The sequence below is a fragment of the Panicum virgatum genome, chromosome 5N (assembly GCF_016808335.1).
Source record: "Panicum virgatum strain AP13 chromosome 5N, P.virgatum_v5, whole genome shotgun sequence".
Taxonomy (NCBI): Eukaryota; Viridiplantae; Streptophyta; class Magnoliopsida; order Poales; family Poaceae; genus Panicum; species Panicum virgatum.
The window spans coordinates 51637225-51649865 of NC_053149.1; the positions used below are offsets into that span (position 1 = coordinate 51637225).

At 49.4% G+C, this 12641-nt stretch overlaps 1 protein-coding gene across 1 annotated transcript; it reads right to left on the minus strand.

The window, feature by feature from the left end:
* Positions 1–843: 843 nt before the first annotated feature.
* Positions 844–12610, minus strand: LOC120675266 (beclin-1-like protein). The gene is made up of 10 exons (XM_039956384.1): positions 12311–12610; positions 11121–11467; positions 10805–10975; positions 10248–10372; positions 9748–9796; positions 9203–9355; positions 9020–9105; positions 2470–2541; positions 1647–1796; positions 844–1251 (listed from the first exon to the last, which is right to left on the minus strand). The coding sequence occupies exons 1-10, from the start codon at positions 12429–12431 to the stop codon at positions 1098–1100; spliced, it is 1428 nt and encodes a 475-aa protein (XP_039812318.1). The 5' UTR covers positions 12432–12610; the 3' UTR covers positions 844–1097.
* Positions 12611–12641: the final 31 nt, after the last annotated feature.

Sequence of the window (12641 nt, forward strand, 5' to 3'; positions counted from 1 at the left end):
CCCACGTCCGACCCCGAGGATCCGCGTGCTTGGTGCGCCACGGCGTGCGCGACCCGGCCGCGGTACACGGCACGGCACGGCACGGCGGGGCGGACCGGGCGCGGCGTGGATTTCCTTTGCGGTGTCGAAATCAGGAGATCGTTGACACGGGCGGTTTTTGTATTTTTATATTTTGTATTTTCGTTTTTTACAAAAAATATATTTTCGACTTGGAAATTTACAGAAATATACCACACCCCGCTGCCGGGACCTGGCCGCTCGGCAGCCGGGCGGCAGGGGCTTATCTGCAAAAAAAAGACGAAAAAAAATTACAAACAGGTCCCTGGGGACCGGTCGCCCGGCAGCTGGGCGGCCAGCCCCCCAGGCCGCCCAGCAGTGGGGCGGCCGGCCTTATTTTTTGCAATTTAGCTTTTTTCGCGAAATAATTTTACATATGTGCTCTTTTTATAACTTTTTGCAGAAATAGACCCTAGGGGTCGGCGCTGTAATATGTGTCGCCGAGATAACACGTCTTCGCCGAGGTGCCACACACGCACAAGCAATCTAGTGAATCTTCGAACTTGCCTTTAATATTTTTGGACATTTTCGGGAGACTAGAATAATAATGTGAATCACACATTAAATATAACGGTAATAATTAAGAACTAAAAACTGCATTACACAATGTAAACTATAGGAATTACATCATAATACAACGTTAATGAAACACACATCAGACATGCAGTGACATGACAGAACCCGTTGCAACTACGGTAAACAGATTCTGAACTAAGTTAACATGCCTTAGGGAATTTAGAAAAACACAACAAACACAACGATGCAGCATGTGACTAGCACTAGATAGTCCTAGTAGCCGTACCCCCACGTAGCAAACTGCGTTGAGCTTTCTCCGCAGAACAGGAGCAGTTTGCACGCAACAAGTGACAGATATGTTGTTAAAAAATACATATATGCTATAGTTATGTACATCAAATGCGTCATGTTGTCGCTATGTGGGGCTACAATCAGCTCCTAGGGCTCAGTACTTCAGCCTGTACTGAAACCATCTAATCTAACTGTTCAAGCTAAACAAATCTTCTGCTCTGCGTGTGCAATGATCAGGAGGGCACTGCAAAACTCGTAGTGCGTATAAACCAGTACAGAACATATTTCAAATTGTTCAGCATGTTCTTCAGCGCCTTGGTCGAGTTCTCCCTCGTATTGAAATCGCCTAGGACAACCCTGTAGTCCCCTACTTTATCACCATCAATCCTGTAAACCAGGTGATCTTATTGAGCAACAATGTGATCAAAGCTGCATGCCAATACAAGATATTTTCCTACTTTTTGTTAATTTTCAAGCTTGTTGCAAAATAACAAAGTCCTGCATGTACCCTGGACCGAAAATTGTAGGAATGAACAGAAGAAACAAATGGATATCACAACCATACAAGCCATATTTCAGTATTTTAATGGTCACAACTCCACAATGCAGTTAAACAAATTGAACATCAGATGGGAATCTTCAGTCACGACAATATTTCTTTAGGCACAGTTGCAAAATAACGAAGATATCATAAGCATAAAATAGAGAAATTCCGATGTGTGAATGACATGATCTGTAAGCCTACATAATACAAGAAAACTAGTGTTCCAAAAAAATCTTACCTATAGGGGAGCTTCAATGACTTGTCAGGTGGAACATTCTTCTCCTTATCCAAACTTACAGCAAACTCAACAAACTCTTGCAGGCACGTCAGAAACCATGTCATGGCCTTATCATATTGGGTGCTGAACAACACATTTGCCGGACCAAACCTGAACATCATTCACACCCAAAGCATGATAAATTTGCATGCCAATTCAAGGTGAACAGAAAATGCAGAAAAAGACCAAAGCCATTTTGCAACAAATAGAAGAATACTTGGTTCCTTCTAACGTAGTTTTCATATGAGGTTAAATTTTAAGGGTACTACACCACTTCATTATTACTTAAAAGACTTTTTCATGTTGATCTGATGCCCAAGCCAAGAAACAATTGACAATCACTATCTCGCCTCAATAAAAACAAACATATTTGCCTATATGTATTACTAAATACGAAGGTTTGTTAATCAGATATCAAACAAATTTACTAGGAAAAAGACCATTTTACTAGTTTAACCATGGAGAGTAGGAGACATGAAAATTACACAAAGTTTTTTTTGGACAATGGACATAGACTATGATGTCATCTGTCACCGCACAAAATTTGAACTCAAAACTGAATTTGTCCAGGGACAAATGAAAACGAGATTGGGCCAATTTAGATAGTTTAGGGGGAGTAAAAAGAGTTGAAAAATTGTTCAGAGGATCAAAATTGTTCCAGGTGTTAAATGGACTTTTTCCGATTTATTATGAACCATAGAAAAGTGACGATTGAGGAAAATTGAAGCAAAACCATATAGAAAGGGGCAAACACAAAGAGTACATTTGCCAGCAGAAAGCTTACAGTTTATGTGTTTTGTTATTGATGTCCGTGATTCTTGGATAGCTTCCCACAGCATGAATCTTGATCCTGTATCTATGCAAACATTGAGGAACTCAAAAGCATAATTTATCTGTATAACAATTTGTAGCATGCTAAGTAAACTTTTGCCATCTAAATATAATCAATAAAGCAAAACATGCAACTTACTTAGCGATAAAAAAAACTGTACTTATAATGCTAATGCTGCCGAGAGAGAAAAATAGACACAAAAAATGCCCAGTGGTCACCTAGCAAGCTACAAGATGTATTGACACCACCACCCAGCACCATCTTTTCTGTTCGTGCCAGTTGCCAGATTACTACCTACACATTAAGCAGCCAAGTTTGACCAGCCTTGGCATATGTTTAGTTAACTGCCCACACATTGGCTTGCCAAATTTCTCCTCACCACGATGCATTTGGGACCAATTTGCTGCTACAAAATTATGGTGGCAAGATAACTGTGGCAATCTATGGACATGAACCAAATAGGTGCGGTAATGTGTGTTCGACATATTCCTAGCCACAAGTGTGGCAAAGTTAGTAAAAAAAACTAAGTGTTTGACACATGGGCCTAGGGGGCTAACGAAATGTGGCTAGTAAACCAAACACACAGACAGATGTAGCAATCAACCAACTGTGGCATGACAAAGGGATGACAAGTTAGTCTGTGAACCAAACATAGGAATACCTTTAACACACATACTATTTCACTACTGTCATTGGCAGTAACACACCCCTAATAGCAGAGGAGACGGCTGCTGGACTGAGGTTATTAGAGCTAAAATATATTTCGGCATGCACTCCTAACAAACAGAGAAGATGGCTGCTGGACATAGCTTCTCTGAGCCAAAATATAATTTGGTATATTGGAGAGAATAATTGTGTCTATTCCTCCAACCATAGAAGGGTGGGTAATATAGAACCTATACATGGGCCTCTAGATGAGCCTCTATACATGGGCCATAAGGCCACTCACACATACACCAACACCCCCCGCAGTCTGAACTACCGGCGCAGCGGTGTTCAAGACTGGACAATAAAGAAAGCACACATAGGGCAAACACCCCCCGCAGCCACAACTAGCCACCTGCTACGTTGAGACTGAAACGAAACTCCGAGAAAGTCGAGGAGAGGAGACTCTTGGTGAAGATGTCAGCAAACTGGGAGGTGGTCGGGACATGGAGGACCCGAACATCGCCGATAGCGACCCTGTCGCGAACGAAGTGCAAATCGATCTTCACATGCTTCGTCCGCTGATGCTGAACGGGGTTGGTGGAGAGATACACGGTGCAGACGTTGTCGCAGTAGACGAGCGTGCTCTTGGCGAGCGGACTGTGGAGCTCCGCCAAGAGCTGTCGTAGCCAGGGCGCCTCCGCCACGCCGTTAGCAACAGCCCGGTACTCCGCCTCGGCACTGGAGCGGGAGACAACCGGCTGCCGCTTGGACGACCAGGAGACCAGGTTGTCGCCCAGGAAGACGGCGTAGCCGGAAGTGGAGCGGCGAGTGTCCGGACAGCCAGCCCAATCAGCGTCGGTGTAGACAACCAGCTCAGCAGAGGACGAGCGGTGAAGGACCAGGCCGAGGTCCACAGTGCCACGGACGTAGCGGAGGAGACGCTTCAGCGCAGCAAGGTGTGACTCCTGGGGATCATGCATATGGAGACAGACCTGCTGAACAACGTAGGTGAGATCCGGCCTGGTGAAGGTGAGGTACTGCAAGACACCTGCCAGACTCCGGTAGGTAGTAGGATCAGTCACAGGATCCCCCAGATCAGCAGACAGCTTCGCCTGAGTGTCGACAGGAGTGGAGCAGGGTTTGCAATCAGTCATCCCAGCCCGCTCCAGAATATCGAGGGCATACTGACGCTGGTGAAGAAGGAGGCCAGACGAGCAAGGCTCAACAGTGACGCCCAAGAAGTGGTGGAACTGGCCAAGATCCTTCATAGCAAACTCCTGCTGCAGAGAGGAAATGACGCGCTGAAGCAACTGCTGACTGGAAGTTGTAAGCACAATGTCATCGACATAGAGCAGCAGATAGGCAGTCTCATCCCCACGGCGCTAGATGAAGAGAGATGTATCAGACTTGCCTCGGTGAACCCCAATGTCAGCAAGAATGTGGCGAACCGAGAATACCAAACCCGATGAGCCTGCTTCCGACCATAGAGAGACTTGTTGAGCCGGCAGACCATGTCTGGACGACTGAAGTCCACAAATCCCGCTGACTGAGAGCAGTAGACTGTCTTTGACAGAGTGCCATGACGAAACATATTCTTCACATACAGCTGGTGCACAGGCCAAGAGCGAGAGAGCGCAAGCGAGAGGACCGTGCACATAGTAGCAGGCTTCACCACTGAATTGAAGGTCTCATCATAGTCCACACCAGGCCGCTGGGTGAAACCCCGGAGAACCCAGCGAGCCTTGTAGCGCTCCAGAGTGCCGTCAGCCCGACGCTTATGCGTCCAGATCCACTTGCCTGTGACCACATTGCAACTAGACGGACGCGGCACGAGGTCTCACGTCTGGTTAGCAAGAAGAGCCGCGCACTCCTCTTCCATCGCGCTACGCCAATGAGGATCCGCTAGGGCGTCGCGGACAGAGGAGGGTACCGGAGAGATCCGCGGCTCACCCTCAGTGGCGGAGAGAGTCGCGGCCTGAGACGCCATCCGCCGAGTCACCATGGGATGGATATGTCGAGGATCCCGATGGACGACTGGCGGGTGGTACACCGCCGGCTCGACACGAGAGTGAGGCGGCGGAGGCGGCGGTGTCGGTGCCAAACGACGCCGGTACACCTGCACCGGCTGAGCGTACCGCGGCGGCGCCGGTTCAGGCGCCGAACGACGCTGGTACACCTGCACCGGCTGAGCGTACCGCGCAGGTGCAGGGGGAGGCACCGGGGCCGCGCGAGGCACAGCAGGGGATCCCGTGTCCGCGCACGGCACGACAGGAGGACCTGGGGCCGCGCGTGGCGCGACAGCGGGCACCGGGGCCGCACTGGGCGCAGCAGGGATCACCGGAAGCGTGCACCGGGAAAACCTGCAGGGAAAGGATAGACAGGTAAAGGTGGCTGAACCACCGGGTCAGTCGAAAACAGCGACTCCAGCTCGGGGTCAAGAGAAGGTGTGGAGGAAGTGGAGTAGGGGAAATCCGACTCGTCAAACATGACGTGTCGGGAGATCAGGACGCGGCGAGAGGTGAGGTCAAAGCATCGGTACCCCTTGTGGTCAGAGGAGTAACCAAAAAACACACAACGAGTCGAGCGGGACGCCAGCTTGTGAGAAGCAGTGGAGGAGATGTTAGGGTAACATGCACACCCGAAGACCCGAAGGTGGTCGTAGCGAGGAGGGGTACCGAAAAGAGCGTGGTGTGGAGTGGGAGCAGGAGAAGCAGTGGACGGAAGACGGTTAAGCAAGTAGGTGGCGGTGTGGAGGCTCTCAGCCCAGAAGCGTGGGGGCAGAGAGGCCTGGATCAGAAGGGTGCGCACGACATCGTTCGTCGTGTGAATCATCCGCTCAGCCTTGCCGTTCTGAGGAGAGGTATACGAACAAGACATACGCAGTTGAACACCCCGAGAGAGGAAGAAGGAACGGGAGGTGGAGTTATCGAACTCACGCCCGTTGTCACACTGGACGGCCTTAATGGTGAGGCCGAACTGAGTGGACACCCAGGCAAAAAAGTGGAGGAGGGTGGGGAAGGTCTCAGACTTGGCGCGCAAAGGAAAAGTCCAAGAATAATGAGAAAAATCATCAACCACCACCAGATAATATTTATAACCCGACATACTGAGTACAGGAGATGTCCACAGATCACAGTGAACAAGATCGAAGTCATGCGCAGCATGCGAAGAAGACGAAGAAAAAAGAAGTCTGACATGATGACCTAACTGACACGCATGACAAAGGTGCTCAGAAGGAGTCCTAGTACATGGAACATCGGTACTACGACTAAGATGAGCCAAAACGTCGCGGCCGGGGTGACCAAGCCGGCGGTGGCAGGTGGTGGAAGACGGCGTCACGGCAAAAGCAGCAGACGAAGAAGAAGTCGAACGCGGAGCAGCGGAAGCAGGAAGTCGAAGGGTGTAAAGGGGCCCGAGCTGTCACATCGGAGAAGCGGACGCCGGGAAGCCGAATCCTTCACAGTAAGACCAGAAGAGTCAAATTCAATGGAACAAGAATTGTCAGCAGTAAACTGGCGAATGGAAAGAAGGTTGTGAACCATCTGAGGAGCAACAAGGACATTGGGAAGACGAAAAGAGCCAGGAGCAGAACCCACGGTGGTGACAGGAAGACAAGACCCATCACCAACCATGATGGAAGAAGAACAAGAGGGGTGTGGGGGTCGGACAGAGGAGAGGATACCGGCATCTGGGATGGTGTGGAAGGATGCACCCGAGTCGGCGATCCACTCGGTGCTGATCGGCGGCGTCAGTCCCATGGTGTTGAAGGACTGCGTCAGAGCAGCCTGGTCCCACCCCCCAAGCCAGGTCGGCTGCTGGCTGGGCTGAGCGGGCGGGGTCCAGGACGGCGCGAAGAGGGGAGCCGCAACATTGAACATGGCCGCCGGCTGGAGCTGAGGACAAGGCCCACCCCCCGGACCCTGGAAGGGCCACATCGAGATGCGCCCTGACCATGGGTTGCTGAAGGATGGCCAGGGCGTACCTCCAAGGGCAGGGGCGGGAGCGGGAGCCGGAGCCGGAGTCGGCACGCCCCGACAGCCCCCACCGGTACCGGTACCCCCAGAAGCAGGGCCACCAGTACCACCGCCACCCCGTCCCCCCCGCTGACGACGTCCATGCCCGCTCCTCCCCCACCTCCAGTCTGCCCGGCGGGAGCAACACCAAGGAGGGAGGTGGCAGGAGCGGCGGAGGAAGCCGGTGGAGCAGCAACGAGCGCGGTGGGGGTGGACGAGGACGATCCGAGCGCGAGACCCCTGGTGATCTCCACGAGGGCGAGGTCGTCCCGGACCTGCAGGAAGGAGGAGAAGGGCATCTGGCGGGTGATCCATGTCTTCAGGTAGTCATAGGTGCTGCTCAGGCCTCGCACGACATTGAGCACCAAGACCCGATCGCACACCGGACACCCGAGGTCGTGAAGAGCATCAGCCATGCCCTTCATCCGTCGGCAGAACTCACCGACGGAGAGGTCCCCCTGCACGAAGGTGCGGAAGCTGGCGTCGAGCTGGAGAGCGCGGAACTCGGCGTTACCGAGGAACTGCCCCTCTAGCGCCAGCCAGGCCTGTCGCGCGGTGCCGCCGTGGGTCCTGACGAGGTCCTGAAGATCTAGGGAGATGGTCCCAAAGATCTAGGACATGGCGACGCTGTCGAGGCACAGCCACACCACGTCCCGCGCCTCGATTGGCGAGTCGACGAGGGCGTGGTCGTCGAGGGCGTAGCGGCGGAGGGTGAGGAGGACCTGGTCCCGCCAGCGTCCGTAGGAGGAGGACGTGGGGTCGAGGAGGGCGGTGACCAGGGCCCTTATGTTCTGGACGCCGGCGGCCTGGAGGTGGAGCTGGGCGACCATGGGGTCGGTCGGGTCGTGCCGGGGTCCAGATCCAGCGGGCGGGGCCTGGTGAGAGGAAGAGGCACCGTGCTCGGGGACGACGGGCAACTGGCCGGAGGAGATGCGGAAGCAGTGCTCCGCCTCGGCGACCCAGAGGACGAGAGCATCGGCCGTGGCGCGCTCGCGCTCCCAAGCGAGGGCAGCCACGCGAACCCGCTCCTGGGCCGCCGAAGCCTCCGACTTGGCGGCGAGGAGGGCCGCTGCGAGAGCGGCGTCGGCCTGCTGCCCTCGGAGAGCGGCGGCGAGCGGCGCATCCGCGGGCGCCATCCCGAGACCGGACCACGCGGGAGCGGGTGTGGGGAGGATCGCAGGAAGGGCGGCGTCGGCGGCAGGCTGCTTGCCGGCAGCGACGGCGGCACGGTGGGCGGCGGCGGCGGCAGCAGCGGCGACGTCCCCCGCGCCAGCTGTAGCGGCGGCGGCGGGCTGCACCAGTGCGGGCGGCACCGGCACGGGCCCCTGCGCAGGCGGCGCACCCTGCAGGAGGCCCTGCACGGGCGGAGGAGGCGGCCCCTGCAGGGGACCCTGCACGGGCGGATCCGGAGCCGGATCGGCCCCCTGCGCGTCCTCCGCGCCTCTGCGGCCGCGGGCAGGGGCGCCAGCGCGGCAAGGGCGGCGGCGGCTGCTGCAGCTGGCGGCTGAGATGGGAGGGAGAGAGAAGAGAAACCCTAGGCTAATGATACCATATTGGAGAGAATAATTGTGTCTATTCCTCCAACCCTAGAAGGGTGGGTAATATGGAACCTATACATAGGCCTCTAGATGGGCCTCTATACATGGGCCATAAGGCCACTCACACATACACCAACAAGGTATATGCATCAAAATGACCAGAAAAAACCAAACACGATCGACATGGTCAACCTAGTAAAATGCACTGAAGCAGGTGGCATATAGGCCAATCATTTGGATATACTTCTCAATGAATAACAGCTACATAAACTTAAATATAAAACTGTCATGTGCCAAGGATACTGAAATTTCGGGGTGTAATACTGAGCCATGGTATGCAACAGAAGTGCAGCCTGACCCCAAGCAGCATTTATCTCATCCCACTCAACCTAAGATAAGAGTGACATAGCTGTATTCAAAGTGTGCCTCAAATAGAATGTAGTAAATCAATGTCTTATCTTTACATTTTGCAATTGGGATACCTACCACATGAGTGTGTCCAAGTCGGAGGTTATTTATTGTTCCGAATACTCCATACTGTGAAATATAGAATACATCATTCAAAATATTTGTATGCTTTAACATTTCCAGATGGGCTCGAGAAACTTCTATTTTTGCTGAAATGGCATCTCTTTCTTCCTGAATGATGAAGTGACAATTTTTCAGGTAGCAAACTATCAGTGACAGAAGAAAATGATGGAAAACAAGTCAACTATAAGAAAACATGCATATAGATAAGGAATCATGATTTGTGCTGCTATTTGCAAACAAGGCACTACGAAAGATAACAATGCAGGAACTACACACATTGCACAAAAATTATTGGCTTTAGACCTTTAGTATGCAATTGTTGGGATGAAAGAAATATATGATCACAAAATTAACATAGATTCAGTAAACTGTGAACTTCTGACTAACATGGAATAGAATGGATGTCTAATTGTCTATACATTTCATGTAAGGTTTCAACACATTTTGATGTAAGTCAACACTAGGTCAGTGCACTGCTATTCTGACAAGTATAAGCATACCTGATTAGATGTCAGCTGAAGCTGAAAGCTGTTGAATTCTTGCCAATACCTGCCAAAAATATGACACATAAGCTTTGCTTAGCAATTGAAGTTTTATAAACAACATGGGCCAACCAAACACTCAGACTGTGTAAACAACTGCATAATTGTTGTGGCAATTAGCGAAATGATGTTCCTGTGATAACAATTTTCCAGTGGTGGTATCTTTTATGCCAACTTATATGGAACATTTTATTTAGTTATAAAGTAGCAGCAAAGTATTTGCTTTTTTCTCTGAAGAAGTGGGTGCAATATTGCTCAACCTCTTATTTCCAGAAAAGAAACAAAGGAGAGCAGGAAAAATAGGAACTATTGCAAGCATGACCAAGAGATGGAGAGCCTACTGTCAGCGCCAAATAAATAAAAAAAATGGTTCAAGACAATGCAGCCTGTAGACAAACTTTAAAACTAATAACAAGAGGATGCCAGAAATAAAAATGGGAAGGAGAACAAATGCTAACCGCTCTTCCAATTCCTCAAATTGTTTATATTTTGTTTCAAGATCTTTCATCTCAGAACTAACTTCTGAATATTGCTTTTCAGCCTCTTCAATATCAGCTTTAAGTTTCTTTTCTTCTTCCTCAATCTGAATTGCAGCAAAGAATACAAATGGAATTTACAGAGTGTTACAGCTTACACATACCAACAAACAAATCTTGTAGCTTCTGCAATAAGGTTGGTAACATGGACATGCCTTCCAATATATTATGTTTGATTTTTTTTTTAAATATGGCTATTAAGTGTTAACTGCTTGAGCACTATTATGCATTTCAATAAAAGGCATACTTTCTCATTTCATGCCAGCTTCATAGTAAAAAAGATATAATTTGATTTCCATGTAATGCTGCTACATATTCATCATCCTTTAACCTCATTAATTAGCTTCCAGTATCATGCATCATCTTCTTAAATGCTGGTGGAAAGAACACATAATGTATACAAACTAAATAGTAAACTCTGGATTAAAGTTCATTAATTAGTTTATGATTAAATCATATATGCCAACAGGCATGGTCACCTTTTGGTTCTCCTCCTGAAAATCTGTTTCACTGAGAATGCTGTAGGATTCTTGCTCCAGTTGTTGAAGACAAGCCTCATAAGCTTTGATATCAGAATTAATATCTTCAATCTCAAAATCCATCTTATCAGAAAGAATTCTCATACATTCCACACAAAGTGGCTGTTCAACCTGCACATGATAGTTAGATCATTAGATCATTCGCACAAAAAATAATGCTATAACTGATTAGCACAAACATAAAGAAAAATATGAATGACAACAATAGCAACACTCACACAATCAATATCGATGCATCTTAAGTAAGCAATACTACCTGAGTTTGTGAGGTCGCAATCTCGAATGCTCTTTTTAATACAGTAACACTAGAGAAAAAACCAGAATTATTTCCTGCCAAGGAGCAACTTGGTGGTAGCAGCTGTGCACCATCTCCTTCAGAGGAAGATGTCTTGTATATGGAAGCAGTAGAAGGTGGAAGGACAATATACGAGTCCTCTATTGGCCTTGTTAGTTGGTTAGGTTCAATATGTGGGGATGCAGCACTTTGTGGATGTGGGGGAATTCCAAGACCTTTAGAACTGTTCTTCTTCGATAATACTACATAAGAATCATTCATCCTGCTTGCAGCCATATTACAACCCTGAACAGCAGATGCATGCAAACCTGCATCCATTAATGGTACAAAACGTCAGAGCCAATATTTTGCATGGTGGAGAAGCTTGATGGGTAGTGCTCGAAGGAAAGGGGAAAAAGAGAGGAAATTAAATGATGATTGTCGGGTCAAATCTGTGGCACAAAATTATATCAATTTAAAAGAAGATATCTAGAGTAAATCATTTAAACTTTGGCAGCTCAAGAAATTCCAGTTTTAGCATCATCGAAACAAAACAATGAAGAATTCTTAGGCTTAAGATCAAGGCAGCAACTCTTTTCCCAGTTCAACAGAAGAATTATAGCTACGTTCCTAAACAAGTCATACGCTAAGTATTTGCTGATTAGCCTTTCAGCTTATCCTGGATTTGGTCATGCAGGTTACATTGTGGGTGAATACCTCTATTTCAAACAACCAAGCAAAAGAACAGTGCAACGAGAAGCATGCTTGACAAGTTGACATAACTTAAATATGCAACATTCGCACCACGATGGATGGATCGTGGGTACTTGCTAATTTCCAGTTAAATCAGTAACGAAAACTTAAAGCTGTATGACCTCAACTTGTCCACCACCTCGTGCAATTCAGTGGGTGGAATTTGCAATCCCTATGACATGAGCTCACTAAGATTGCAAACCTGTCACAATCGCAATCAACATAACCACTGCAATTTCTAGAAACAATTACAATTTAGTGTATTCCATTAGAAAAATGCACGTGCAGTTATCGACAATTCAAATGTGCCTGATTCCTCAAGCTAATATCATCTAAAGAATTTAATCATGCAATCGGCTCGGTTCGAATTGATGGGCAAATAACGGGATGGCTAATCTTCGGATGAGCGACAAATGTACCGGAGGCCGGGAGCCTGTCGGCGACCCCGACGACGGCAAGCGCGCCGTGGCACTCCTGGCACCTGAACCGCGGCACAGATTGGCCCGCCGCACCGCTCTTGCCACCAGTCAGGTGCTTCATCTCGCCGGGTGCCAACGCTCCCACTAGGCAGGCTCCTTGCTGAACCGAACGGCCGTTGGCCTTGCGTTTGGCGGACTCCAAAGCGGCAGTTTATCTGCGATTCCCTTCAGGCACGAGGGGAGATCGAATCGGAGGAAGAAGGTGGGGTGCGGGCGGCGAAGACGCGGACGGAATCCGGCAGTGCCAAACGGCGAGGCGAAGAACAGCGTA

Coding starts and splice junctions, on each gene's coding strand:
- LOC120675266 (XM_039956384.1), bottom strand. CDS start 12,431: ATGAAGCACCTGACTGGTGGCAAGAGCGGTGCGGCGGGCCAATCTGTG. Junction 10,976..11,120: donor TTGCGACCTCACAAACTCAG/GTAGTATTGCTT, acceptor TATCATGTGCAG/GTTGAACAGCCACTTTGTGT. Junction 9,356..9,747: donor TTCAGCTGACATCTAATCAG/GTATGCTTATAC, acceptor TTCATCATTCAG/GAAGAAAGAGATGCCATTTC.